Raw genomic sequence first — 14,451 nt, 5'->3', positions numbered from 1 at the left:
TTTTTTTTTTTTAATCTCTAGGTGTTCTATTTGAAACATGGTTGGTTGAAACATGAACCTAGTGGGTGATGAAACATGAACTGTGAATTTCTTTTTTTTTTTTAAGTTTCCCCCCCTTTTAAAAAAAATTTTATTTATTTATTTGACAGAGAGACAGACAGCCAGCGAGAGAGGAAACACAAGCAGGGGGAGTGGGAGAGGAAGACACAGGCTCCCAGCGGAAGAGCCTGATGCGGGGCTTGATCCCAGAATGCCAGGATCACGCCCTGAGCCAAAGGCAGACGCTTAATGACTGAGCCACCCAGGCGCCCCTGAACTGTGAATTTCTGATTTTGGTTAACACTTAGAAGATCATTATTCCTCACTCAACAAAGAAAGTTTCCTGCTGATTTTTTTAAATAGAATGCTCCAAGAACTAGTATTGACATTTCATGCTATCTAGCTAATTCTAAAAACTTCAGTTGAATAAATATCTCTGAGAAGGCATTCTGCCTTCAGAAATCTTTAAGGACCACTCTGAATGGTGGATTCTGAGCCTCACTTCAGTTGATCACATGTTTTGTTATGAACATTTCTCTAGGCTCGTGTAGCTATAGGTATACAAACACGTGTACCTGTATAAATATATACCTATATCTTTTTTGTCATTTGCTTTACAAAAATGGGATTATATTACACATGTTTCTCCATATTTTACTTTTTCCTTCCAGTAATAATGCATAAAAACTCCTCCAAGTCATCTGGTATAGATGTATTCAATTTGTATAAATGCTGCATGATATTCCAAGATATAGATGTACTATCATTTTTTAAACATTTCCCCACAGATAACCATTCCCTTAATCTCTTTCTTTCTTTCTCTCTCTCTTTTCATGTATAAACAATACCACAGAAATCATTCTTGTACATATGTTTTTTATTTACTAGTGATTTATTTCTTTGAAATAAAAATTTCAGGAATGGGATCACTGGGGTGAAGGATGCATTTCTTATGTAAACTGATATATCCAGATTGCTTTACAAAGATACTGTGACTATTAAATTTCCACCAGGAATATTTGAAAAATTACTTTTCTGCTATCCTACCAGTAATAGATATTATTATTTTAAAATATTTTTGCTTATCTGTTGAATACATAGTGATTCTATCAATTGTTCATATACATTGGCCATTTTTCTTTGGGGCTTTATATAGTGTCCTACTAATAGATAAAGAAATTCAGTTCAGTGCCACCATAGTACTTGTTAACTCTGACCATGTGGCATTCATCACACTGAATCATTTGGGAGCTTTATTTATTTATTTTTAAGATTTTATTTATTTATTTGACAGACAGAGAGAAAGAAAGAGAGGCCACAAGCAGGGAGAGCGGCAGAGGGAGAGGGAGAAGCAAGCTCCCTACTGAGCAGGGAGCCCAACACAGGGTTCAATCTGAGATCACGACCTGAGCTGAAGGCAGATGCTTAACTGACTGAACCACCCAGGCACCCCACATTTGGAAGCTTTGTTTTGATGTTTGCTGTTTATGCCCATGGCTCTCCTTGTCCCAACCCTGGGTGTCTTCCTGGGAATACTCCCAGAACTTTTGCTGCCATCTTCTCTGCATACCCACACCCCTTCACAAATGTATTTAAGATCACTCACCACCTTCCTCTAGCCACAGGAGTGGGACTACCCTCAGGACCACCCACTAAGACCTTCCTTCAGCAGTGGATACCATTTTTCTTTAGTGCCATGTTGAAGTCAAGTCTTCTCTACCAAGCTTGCAGTCTCTGAGCTACACTGATGACATAAAGTATAAACCTTGATGTTCTTAAATTTCTCCTCAACCTACCTGGAATTTCTAAGAGTGTCTATGATGTTGCCTTTAACCTCTAATCCTGATTGGGGCCCAGGGGTAGGGGATTAGATACTAATTTAGGGACCCAAACAACTTCCAAGCCCTAGTCACATCTCCTCCAACCTCCTCCTATCAGCTGCTCACAATTTCTGTGATAGAAAAGGTGCACTCTCTCTCTCAAATAAATAAATAAAATCTTTTAAGGAACATTTAAAAAAGATTTTGTTTATTTGAGAGACAGAAAGAGAGAGTGTACAAGTAGGGGTAGGGGCACAGGGAGCGGGAGAAGCAGACTCCCCGCTGAGCATGGAGTCTGATACAGGGCTTGATCCCAGGACCCTGAGATCATGACCTGACAAAGGGTCAGCTTAACCAACTGAGCCACCTCTCCATTCTTTTTCAAGAGCTCAGCATTTTCTTTTCTTTTTCTTCTTCTTCTTTTTTTAAATACATATTTAGCTCCTGGAGACTGAAATTACCAATTATCAGATGTAGGGAATCTAAATGAATTCCAGTGCATCCAAATATAATTTAAGATTTTTTCTCTAAAGACTAAAAGTAAAAATAACTCCTAGTTTTTTACATTTTAATACATATCATGAATATTGGCATGCTACATATTCAATGCATTTTATTTTCCATACCCACAAGAAGAATCATTTATATATTTGGCTGAAAAAGATCTACCATGTATAGCTTCTATTTTTTAATTTAAATTCAATTAATTAACATATAGTGTATTATTCATTTCAGAGGTAGAGTTCAGCTAATCATCAGTCTTATATAATACCCAGTACTCATTACATCACGTGCCCTCCTTAATGTCCATCACTCAGTTACCCCATCCCTCCACCCTTCTCCCCTCCAGCAACCCTGTTTGTTTCCTATGATTAAGAATCTCTTATGGTTTGTCTCCCTCTCTGATTTTGTTTTGTTTTATTTTTTCCTCCCTTCCCCTATGATCCTGTTTTGTTTCTTAAATTCCACATATGAAGAGCTCAGCATTTTCAGTTGAACTCTTTTTTGAACTCTTCTGTCAGCTACTGGCTAAAATTTTTCAGAAACTCAATTAACTTCTTTATTCTAGACTGTATCAACTTCCCCTCCGAGATCAGCACATAACTACTGTTTGAATGCTGAGAAGAAAAGCAAAGAGCACTAGCAGACCACAGCTAATTCCTCTAAATATTATCCCACTATCTTTGTTACAGCACATGAGTTGGTAATACTGGCCAACAAAGAATAATTGTTCTCCAGGCATTTACCATGGAGAAAAATCTCAACCCCCGTGTCACCCAATATTTATTATTATAAGCTCTGTTAAAAGAAGCAATATTCAAGGAGGATTGCCTGAAAGATGCATAGACATTTCAGGTTTTATGACATATATTCCTTACTTAAACCAAATTGGCAGAGATCTGAGAACCTAGACTACAATATACTGGCTCCTTTAAGAATTGCTTTTTCAGGGGTGCCTGCATGGCTCAGTCAGTTAAGCAACCAACTCTTGATTTTGGCTCAAATGATCTCAGGGTCATGAGATCAAGCTTTGTGCAGAGAGATTCTCTCTCTCCCTCTGCTGCATTCTCTCTCTCTCGATCTCTCTCTCTCTCTCTCAAAAAAAAATGTTGATTTTCCTGAATTGTAGTCTTATGTGGTGTCATTTGCCTACACTTAAGGTGGTTATAAGAAAGTACCCTAAGAAAGCCATTATTCCATTTTTCATAAGACCATCATAAAGGATGTTCACTTCATTGCATAGGGCCCCTTAAATGAGTACTTCCAGGAGAAACTCTCGACTATACTTTGAATCCCAAATTTCTTTTTTTTTTTTTACATAGTGAGAATTTTATGCAATTCTATTAAAATATTTTTTAAGTTGTATGGCCCCATACAAGTCTTGGTTATTATTAATAATTCCATTCTGATATTTACCTTACTAGTGACTGAAAATATGAAGGAGATAACACATTTTCTGTATGCTTGGTTTCCATTTCTACTCATTTTTTTAAATGTTTTTTTATTATATTATATTAGTCACCAAATTTCTGTACTTCTTTTTCTTTTTGGAGAGGAAGGGGAGGGAGAGGGAGAAAGAGAATCTCAAGTAGGCTCCACACTTGGTGCAGAGCCCAACGTGGGGCTCAGTCTCAGAACCTTGAGATCAAGACCCGAATCAAAATCAAGAGTCAGACACTTAACTGACTGAGCCACCCAGTTGCCCCTGTACTTCTTCTTTTTTTTTATTTTTTTGAGATTTTATTCATTTCCAGTTAGTTAATATACAGTGCAATATTATTTTCAGTTGTAGAATTAAATGATTCAACACCTACATACAACACCTATGCTTATCAAAACAAGTGCCCTCCTTAATCCCCATTACCTATTTAACCCATCCCCCCCCCACCTTCCCTCTGGTAACCATCAGTTTGTTCTCTATAATTAAGAGTCTGGGGGGACCTGGGTGTTGTAGAATCACTGAATTCTACTCCAGAAACCAATATTGCACTGTATGTTAACTAAAATTTAAATAAAAATTGTTGGAAAAGAGTCTGTTTCTTGGTTTGCCCTGTGTTCATTTGTTTTGTTTCTTAAATTCCACACATGAGTGAAATCATGTTATTTGTCTCTCTCTAACTTATTTCACCTAGCATAATACTCTGTAGCTCCACCCATGTCATTGCAAATGGCAAGATTTCATTCTTTTTCATGGCTGAGTGATACTAAATAGTAAATCTCTCTCTCTCTCCTTCTCCCTCTCTCTCTCTCTGTGTGTGTGTGTGTGTGTGTGTGTGTGTGTGTGTATGTGTGTGTGTTTATGTGTGTATGCACCACATCTTCTTTATCCATTCATCAATTAGTGGATATTTGGGCTCCCCTTTCCATAATTTGGCTATTGTTGATAGTGGTGCTATAAACATCAGAGTGCATGTATCCCTTTGAATTAGTATTTTTGTATTCTTTGGGTAAATACTTAGTAGTGCAATTGCTGGATCATAGGATAGTTCTATTTTTATCTGTTTGAGGAACCTCCATACTGTTTTCCAGAGTGGCTGTATCAGGCCTACCTCAAGAAGCAAGAAAAATCCCAAATGACCTAAACTTAAACCTAAAAATCTAGATAAAGAACAAAAAATGGGGGCGCCTGGGTGGCATAGCGGTTGGGCGTCTGCCTTCGGCTCAGGGCGTGATCCTGGCGTTATGGGATCGAGCCCCACATCAGGCTCCTCTGCTATGAGCCTGCTTCTTCCTTTCCCACTCCCCCTGCTTGTGTTCCCTCTCTCACTGGCTGTCTCTATCTCTGTCGAATAAATAAATAAAATCTTTTAAAGAACAAAAAATGAAGCCTAAAGTCAGCAGAAGGGAAATAATAGATTAGAGCAGAAATAGTTGATATAGAAACTAAAAAAACAACAGAACAGATCAATGAAACCAGGACCTGGTTCTTTGAAAAAACTAATAAAATTGATAAACCCCTAGCCAGAGTTACCAAAAGAGAAAGGACCCAAATAAATAAAATCATAAATGAAAGAGGAGAACTAACAACTAACACCACAGAAATACAAGCAATCATAAGAGAAAATTATGAAAAACTATATGCCAACGAATTGGACAATCTGGAAGAAATGAATAAATTCCTAGAAACATATACATTACCAAAACTGAAAGAGGAAGAAATAGAAAACTTGAACAGACCAATAATCAGCAATGAAATTGAATCAGTACTCAAAAATCTCCCAAAAAACAAAAGTCCAGAGCCAGATGGCTTCCCAGGGGAATTCTACCAAATATTTAAAGAAGAGTTAATACCTATTTTCAAATTATTCAAAGAAAGAAAGGAAGGAAGGAAGGAAGACAGAAGGGAGGGAGGGAAGGAAAACTTCCAAATCCATTCAGAGACCAACATTACCCTGATAACAAAACCAGGTAAAGATTCCACTAAAAAAAAAAGAGAACCACAGGCCAATATCTCTGATGAGCATGGATACAAAAATTTTCAATAAAATACTAGCAAATTGAATCCAACAGTACCTTTAAAGAATCATTCACCACTCAAATGGGACTTATTCCTGGGCTGCAAGGGTGATTCAATATTTGTACTTCTTCTCAACACCAGTTTGTATTTGTCTCACAAACATTGTCAATAGAGTATTTAGTTATGTTTCCCTTTTCACATTCACTGCTAGGAAGCTTAGATTCAAATTTGTAGATGACCCAGAACAAATATTTATTTAGGTCATTATCGTATGCAGTTTGGGCTTTGTTCCCAGCTTCATTTAGTATCCTTTCATTTTTTCTTCTTTCATCCTACGTTTCATCTATGTTCCTTTGTTGCATTTTATCTAATTTTGTAAGCTTCCTTAAATCTTCGCTGGAATACAAACAAATATAAAGTTCATAAACATATTTTTTTGAAGATTTTATTTCTTTGTCAGAGAGAGAGAGAGAGCACAAGCAGGGGGAGCAGCAGGCAGAGGCAGAGGGAGAAGCAGTCTCCCCGCTGAGCAAGGAGCCTGATGCGGTACTCAATCTGAGGGTCCTGGGATGATGACCTGAGCCAAAGGCAGACGCTTAACTGGTGAGCCACCCAGGCACCCCACAAATGTGTTTCAATAAAGCTTGTATCTATTTTTACAAATCCATTTGGTATATCCTGACATACTTGTATCCTTCCAAATACCATTCTTAGAAATACTTTTAGATATCAACTTTTCTTGTTTTAAGAAGTAGCATAATAAAATGTGGTAAGCTTCCTATTCCCAACAACTCTTTTCTATAGGAAGCCACCAGAAAAGAGAGTAAGCAAAAACAGTCTTAAGCAACCCATTCTTAAGAATGGGAAAGAGATTTAGGGACAAGATGTACATTGCAAAATGCAGTGCCATGTCAGATGTGGTCTACAGGCTGGTACCACTCTGTGACAAAGGTACAGAAACTGAGAATAGTATCTAGAAAATTTTATAACAATTTGAGAAGTAACTGATACTAAATCAGATTTGAATCTGATAATCAAAAATGTGGATTGGGGGCACATGGGTGTCTCAGTCAGTTGAGAGTCTGACTTTGGCTCAGGTCATGATCTCAGGGTCCTGGGATTGAGCCCCATGTTGGGCTCCCCAGTCAGTGGGAAGTCTGCTTATCTCTCTCTCTCTGCCCTTCCCCCTCTTCACTCTCTCTCTGTCTCTCTCTCAAATAAATTAATGAAATCGTAAAAAAAAAATGTGGATTATATTTTGTATGTGCATTTTTCCCCTTAGTAACCCATATTCATTGAGTGTCAGTCTGCAATGGCTTAGCAATTAAGAACAGCACCATCAATATCAACAACAACCTAAAAACTTCACAGAAAAATAGTTTGAGAAGCACTGCTTTAAGGGTCTTATCCTACCTTCCCACGGTCACAGTGCAGGAAGAGCGCAACAAACATCTGCCTCCGCATGTCCGTTTTTATGACCTCCTGGAATTCATCTGCACAATGACAAAGGTGCTTAAGGAGTTTCTCAAACATTTCACTTTTAAAGTCTGCAATGTGTGAAGAGATGTACTGCAGAGAAAAAGAGGATAAATGATTGGTTTAAAACCAAGCTCTTTACTTGGATTTTTTCAAGGATTCAGTCAATGTACATGAAAATATTGGCTACAATTTTTTCCATATGATTTGCTTGTCACATAGATAAAGCATTTTCATGCTAGTACTATTTTACAACTGTGCTGCAGAGAGAGGTGATCAACACAGTCCCCAAAACCACACACCAGTGAGACTATTTTTGGAGCAATTCCCTCTAGATCACATCAGCATTATATAGGGCAGACTTTTTACCTCACAGTATGAGATAGCAGCAGTTATAAAACGTTGCCTGTAAATTAATAGTTCTAAAAACTGTAGCTTTTCTTTTGATGTATGGCATATAAGACCATACTTTTTCTAAGACTGGCTACTTTTAATTATTGGAGTATAAGGAATGCGGATTGTGCGTGGTTTTTCTGTCTTCTGATATTATAATAAGGTATCCTTTGTCTATTTTTTAATTATTTTGAAAGTGTAGAGTCTGAAAACAACTATGCTTGTGAGCCATTTCTCTTGATCCCTGTTGAATAGATTCCCAGAAGTGGGTTTTAATTATTGGAGTATAAGGAATGCGGATTGTGCGTGGTTTTTCTGTCTTCTGATATTATAATAAGGTATCCTTTGTCTATTTTTTAATTATTTTGAAAGTGTAGAGTCTGAAAACAACTATGCTTGTGAGCCATTTCTCTTGATCCCTGTTGAATAGATTCCCAGAAGTGGGATTGGAGCTTAGAAGGTAAATGCATCTGTATTTTTTTTTTTTAAATGATTTTTTATTATATTATGTTAGTCACCATACAGTACATCCCCGGTTTCCGATGTAAGGCTTGATGATTCATTAGTTGTGTATAACACCCAGTGCACCATGCAATACGTGCCCTCCTTACTACCCATCACCGGTCTATCCCATTCCCCCACCCCCCTCCCCTCTGAAGTCCTCAGTTTGTTTCTCATAGTCCATAGTCTCTCATGTTTCATTCCCCCTTCTGATTACCCCCCCTTTCTTTATCCCTTTCTTCCCCTACTGATCATTCTAGTTCTTATGTTCCATAGATGAGAGAAATCATATGATAGTTGTCTTTCTCTGTTTGACTTATTTCACTTAGCATCATCTCCTCCAGTGCTGTCCATGTTGTAGCAAATGTTGAGAACTCGTTCTTTCTGATAGCTGAGTAATATTCCATTGTATATATAGACCACAACTTCTTAATCCAGTCATCTGTTGAAGGGCATCTCGGCTCCTTCCACGATTTAGCTATTGTGGACATTGCTGCTATGAACATTGGGGTGCATATGGCCCTTCTCTTCACTACGTCTGTATCTTTGGGGTAAATACCCAGTAGTGCAATGGCTGGATCATAGGGTAGCTCAATTTTTAACTTTTTAAGGGACCTCCACACTGTTTTCCAGAGTGGCTGTACCAACTTGCATTCCCACCAACAATGTAGGAGGGATCCCCTTTCTCCACATCCTCTCCAACAATTGTTGTTTCTTGCCTTGTCTATTTTTGCCATTCTAACTGGCGTAAGGTGGTATCTCAGTGTGGTTTTGATTTGAATTTCCTTGATGGCTAATGATTTTGAACATTTTTTCATGTGTCTGTTAGCCATTTGTATGTCTTCATTGGAAAAGTGTCTGTTCATATCTTCTGCCCATTTTTTGATTTGTTTATTTGTTTCTCGTGTATTGAGTTTGAGAAGTTCTTTGTAGATCTTGGATACCAGTCCTTTATCTGTAGTGTCATTTGCAAATATATTCTCCCATTCCGTGGGCTGCCTCTTAGTTTTTCTGACTGTTTCCTTGGCTGTGCAGAAACTTTTAATCTTGATGAAGTCCCATAAATTCATTTTATCTTTTGTTTCTCTTGCCTTTGGGGATGTGTCATGAAAAAGGTTGCTTTGGCCGATGTCGTAGAGGTTGCTGCCTATGTTCTCCTCTAGAATTTTGATGGATTCCTGTCTCACATCGAGGTCTTTCATCCATTTGGAGTTTATTTTTGTGTATGGTGTGAGAGAGTGGTCAAGTTTCATTCTTTTGCATGTAGCTGTCCAATTTTCCCAGCACCATTTATTGAAGAGACTGTCTTTTTCCCACCGGATGTTTTTTCCTGCTTTATCAAATATTAGTTGCCCAAAGAGCCGAGGGTCCATTTCTGGGCTCTCTATTCTGTTCCATTGGTCTATGTGTCTGTTTTTGTGCCAGTACCATGCTGTCTTTGTGATCACAGCTTTGTAGTACAGCTCGAAATCCGGCATTGTGATGCCCCCAGCTTTGTTTTTCCTTTTCAACAGTTCCTTGGAGATTCGGGGCCTTTTCTGTTTCCATACAAATTTAAGGACTATTTGTTCCAGTTCTTTGAAAAATGTCCTCGGTATTTTGATCGGGATAGCATTGAAAGTGTAGATTGCTCTGGGTAGCATGGACATTTTAACTATGTTAATTCTTCCAATCCATGAGCATGGAATATCTTTCCATCTTTTTATGTCTTCCTCAATGTCTTTCAAGAGTGATTTATAGTTTCTAGAATATAGGTCCTTTACGTCTCTGGTTAAGTTAATTCCAAGGTAACGTATGGTTTTTGGTGCTATTGTAAATGGGATGGATTCCCTAATTTCTCTTTCTTCGGTCTCGTTATTCGTGTATAGAAATGCAACTGATTTCTGAGCATTGATTTTGTATCCCGCCACGTTACTGAATTGCTCTATAACTTCTAATAGTTTGGGAGTGGCTTCTTTTGGGTTTTCCATATAGAGTATCATGTCATCTGCAAAGAGAGACATTTTGACTTCTTCTTTGCCAATTTGAATACCTTTGATCCCTTTTTGTCGTCTGATTGCTGTTGCAAGGACTTCTAGTACTATGTTGAATAATAGTGGCGAGAGTGGGCATCCTTGTCGAGTTCCTGATCTTAAGGGAAAGGCTTCCAGCTTTTCCCCATTGAGAATAATATTTGCAGTAGGCTTTTCATAGATGGCTTTTATGAGATTGAGAAATGTACCTTCTATTCCTACACTCTGAAGGGTTTTAATCAGGAAAGGATGCTGTATTTTGTCAAATGCTTTTTCGGCATCGATTGAGAGGATCATATGGTTCCTGAGTCTTTTCTTGTTGATATGATGTATCACGCTGATTGATTTGCGAATATTGAACCACGCTTGCATCCCAGGTATGAATCCCACTTGATCGTGATGGATAATCCTTTTAATGTACTGTTGGATTCTATTAGCAAGTATCTTGTTGAGGATTTTGGCGTCCATATTCATTAGGGAAATCGGTCTGTAATTCTCCTTTTTGAGGGGGTCTTTGCCTGGTTTGGGGATCAAGGTAATATTGGCCTCATAGAATGAGTTTGGTAGCTTTCCTTCTGTTTCTATTTTTTGAAATAGCTTTAGGAGAATAGGTATTATTTCTTCTTTGAATGTTTGGTAGAATTCCCCAGGAAAACCGTCCGGGCCTGGAGTTTTGTTATTTGGAAGGTTGTTTATCACTGACTCAATTTCTTCATAATTAATTGGCCTGTTTAAGGAATCAATTTCTTCCGGTTTCAATCTTGGTAGTTTATAGGTTTCCAGGAAGGATTCCATCTCTTCCAGATTGCTTAGTTTATTGGCATATAGCTGTTGATAAAAATTTCTAATAATCCTTCCAATTTCAATGGTGTTCGTCGTGACCTCTCCTTTTTCATTCATAATTTTAATAATCTGGGTCCTTTCTCTTTTCTTTTGGATAAGTCTTGCCAGTGGTCTGTCAATTTTATTGATTCTCTCAAAGAACCAGCTTCTAGTCCTGTTGATCTGCTCTACTGTACTTCTGGTTTCTGCTTGATTGATTTCAGCTCTAATTTTGGTCAACTGCTTCCTCGTGCGTGGATTAGGCCTGTCCCTCTGTTGCTGTTCCAGCTTCTTGAGGTGAGAATATAAAAACTGCATTTTAGATTTTTCTATTCTTTTGAGTGAGGCTTGGATGGCTATGTATTTCCCCCTTAGGACTGCCTTTGCAGTATCCCATAGGTTTTGGACTGTTGTATTTTCATTCTCATTGGTCTCCATAAATTGTTTAATTTGATTTTTGATTTCCTGGTTTATCGAGTCATTCCTGAGCAGGATGGTTCTTAGTCTCCAAGTGTTTGAGTTTCTTCCAAATTTTTCCTTGTGGTTGAGTTCCAATTTCAGAGCGTTGTGGTCTGAGAATATGCAGGGGATAATTTCAATCTTTTGGTATCGGTTGAGACCTGTTTTGTGTCCCAGAACATGGTCTATTCTTGAGAATGTTCCATGGGCATTAGAATAGAATGAGTATTCTTTGGTTCTGGGGTGTAGTGTTCTATATATATCTATGAGGTCCAACTCGTCGAGTATGGCATTCAAAGCCTTTGATTCTTTGCTTAGTTTTTGCCAGGGTGTTCTGTCTATTTCTGAGAGTGGAGTGTTGAGGTCCCCTACTATTAATGTATTTTTATTTATATGTCTCTTTATTCTGGTTAAGAGTTGGCTTGTGTATCTTGCTGCTCCCCTGTTGGGGGCATATATATTTATAATTGTCATATCCACTTGTTGAATACTTCCCTTAAGAATAATATAGTGCCCTTCTGCATCTCTAACTATAGTCTGTAGTTTAAAATCCAATTTATCTGATATGAGAATTGCTACCCCAGCTTTCTTTTGAGGTCCATTTGCGTGAAAGATGGTACTCCATCCCCTTACTCTCAGTCTGAATGCATCTTTGGGTTCGAAATGAGTCTCTTGTAGACAGCAAATGGATGGGTCATTTCTTTTTATCCAATCTGCAACCCTGTGGCGTTTTATGGGATGGTTCAAACCATTTACATTAAGACTGATTACTGAGAGATATGATTTTAATGTTGCCATGTTGCCAGTAAAGTCTTTGTTTGTATTGGCTGTGACTTTCTGTTCTGTATCACTCTTGGGGCCTTTTTACTTTTATAGAACCCCCCGTAATATCTCCTGTAGGGCTGGTTTCGTGGTTACAAAATTGGTTAGTGACTGGCGATTCTGAAATGTCTTTATTTCTCCATCAATTCTGAATGACAGCCTTGCTGGATAAAGGATCCTTGGCTGCATGTTTTTCTCTGAAAGAGCTTTAAATATGCTCCCCCAACCCTTTCTCTCATTCCAGGTCTGTGTAGACAGGTCTGACGTAATTCTGATGCTTTTGCCTTGGTACGTGAGAAATTTCTTTGCCCTGGCCGCTTTCAATACTGTATCCTTGCATCTAATATTTGCGAATTGCACTATGACGTGACGTGGCGTAGGTTTGTCGTGGTTGAGCTTGGGAGGGGTCCTCTCTGCCTCTTGGACACGAATGTTTGTTTCCCTTGCTAGATTAGGGAAGTTTTCAGCTACAATTTGTTCAAATATCTCTTCTAGACCTCTGTTTTTCTCCACCCCCTCGGGGATGCCGATGATTCTAACATTGGATCGTTTCATTGAGTCAGTAATCTCCCGTAACCTACATTCGTGGGCGTGGATTTTTTTAAGACCATCTTCTATTTTCATTTTTTCCTCTATTAACCCATCCTCCAATTCACTAACCCGTTCCTCTGCTTCTGCGACCCTGGCCGTCAGAGCCTCTAGTTTTGCCTGCATTTGGCTCATAGAATTTTTAATTTCTGTCAGATTCGCTCTCATTTCTGTCCTTAGGGATTCTATATTCTCAGTAACCTTTTCGTTAATAGTTTTTTCAATTCTACTCATCATTTTGACCATCGTTACTCTGAATTCCATTTCTGATAATTTGGTTACATCCATATCCATTATTTCTGTGGCAGAGGCCACAGAATCACTGTCTTTTCTTTGCTGGGGGGGGCTTCTCCTTCTTGTCATTCTGATGAAGAGAGGTTGCGGGGTTTCCAGAGCCCAAATTATTGACTGGGTCCCAGGCCGTGCCCCTTGTTTTATAGGGATCTTAGGGATGTGGGCTTCTTCTTTAAAGATTTTATTTATTTATTTATGTGGCAGCCAACCAGCGAGAGAGGGAACAGAAGCAGGGGAGTGGGAGAGGAAGAAGCAGGCTCCCAGCGGAGGAGCCCGATGAGGGACTCCTTTCCGGAACGCCGGGATCACGCCCTAAGCCGAAGGCAGGCGCTCAATGACTGCGCCACCCAGGCGCCCGGGTTGTGGGCTTCTTGATTTTTCAGCCTGCCTTCTGTGTTCTGGGGGAGGGGCCTGCCGCGCCAATACTCAGGCAACCCTGTTTGGGTAGAGTCTCCGTGTCCCCTGCGAGGGAGGATGGGGATGGGCACTCTCTGAGCCGGTATTTCCAGGCTTTTGTTCTCTGGCGGCTTTCCCTGGCGGTTTGCTGTGCCTCTTCTGAGAGTCAGAGCAGCAGCGGCCAAATTTCAGCCTCTGTCACGGAACAGAAGGATTGCGGCCCGTTCTCTACTAATGTTCTGGCCACTTTAACTCTGTTTCTGTTGGTGCTGCTCAACCCTGCAGCGTCCCGGGATGTGCGCCCCACACCCGGCGTCCCAGCCCTCAGGGTAATCAGATGGGCACCCTGAGCCGGTATTTCCAGGCTTTTGTTCCTGGCGGCTTTCCCTGGCGGTTTGCTGTGCCTCTTCTGAGAGTCAGAGCAGCAGCGGCCGGCTTCAGCCTCTGTCACAGAACAGAGGGACAGGCCGCTTCTACACTGTTCTGGCCACTTTAACTCCACTGTTGGTGCTGCTCAACCCTGCAGCGTCCCGGGATGTGCGCCCACACCCGGCGTCCCAGCCCTCACTTCCAGGGCCGGCGCGTCTCTGTCCTTTGTGTTTAACGCCGCCAGCGCCAGCCGCCCGCGCGTGTCCCGGATCTCCGGTCTCAGTCTGGATCCGTGAGCGCACCGGGATTCCGGTGTTCCGCGAGATGCCTGGTGGCGCGCGCACCGGCTCACGGTCTCAGTCTGTGTTTTGGGTGCCGCCCGCGAGCCCGCCCGCTCTCCCGTAAGTGGCTACCGCCCGGCACCGAACGCGCGGCTCCCTCCCCTTTCCGTTTATCTTCCGATATCTGTGCTGGGTTTCATACTCCCCCGCTCGCACCTGTC

At 40.1% G+C, this 14,451-nt stretch overlaps 1 protein-coding gene across 1 annotated transcript in view; it reads right to left on the bottom strand.

Annotated features, from left to right (window-relative positions):
• The window catches only part of EFCAB5 (EF-hand calcium binding domain 5), a 199,624-nt gene that overhangs the window by 65,588 nt on the left and 119,585 nt on the right, over positions 1-14,451 (bottom strand). The window contains exon 10 of the mRNA XM_040641087.1: positions 7,231-7,386. Within this exon, the coding sequence (XP_040497021.1) occupies positions 7,231-7,386 (156 nt within the window). The remainder of the gene's footprint in view (positions 1-7,230; positions 7,387-14,451) is intronic.

The sequence above is a fragment of the Ursus maritimus genome, unplaced genomic scaffold, assembly GCF_017311325.1.
Source record: "Ursus maritimus isolate PB19 unplaced genomic scaffold, ASM1731132v1 scaffold_24, whole genome shotgun sequence".
NCBI lineage: Eukaryota > Metazoa > Chordata > Mammalia > Carnivora > Ursidae > Ursus > Ursus maritimus.
Note: the sequence above shows the minus strand (reverse complement) of the source record. Positions and strands in the feature narration are given on the sequence as shown.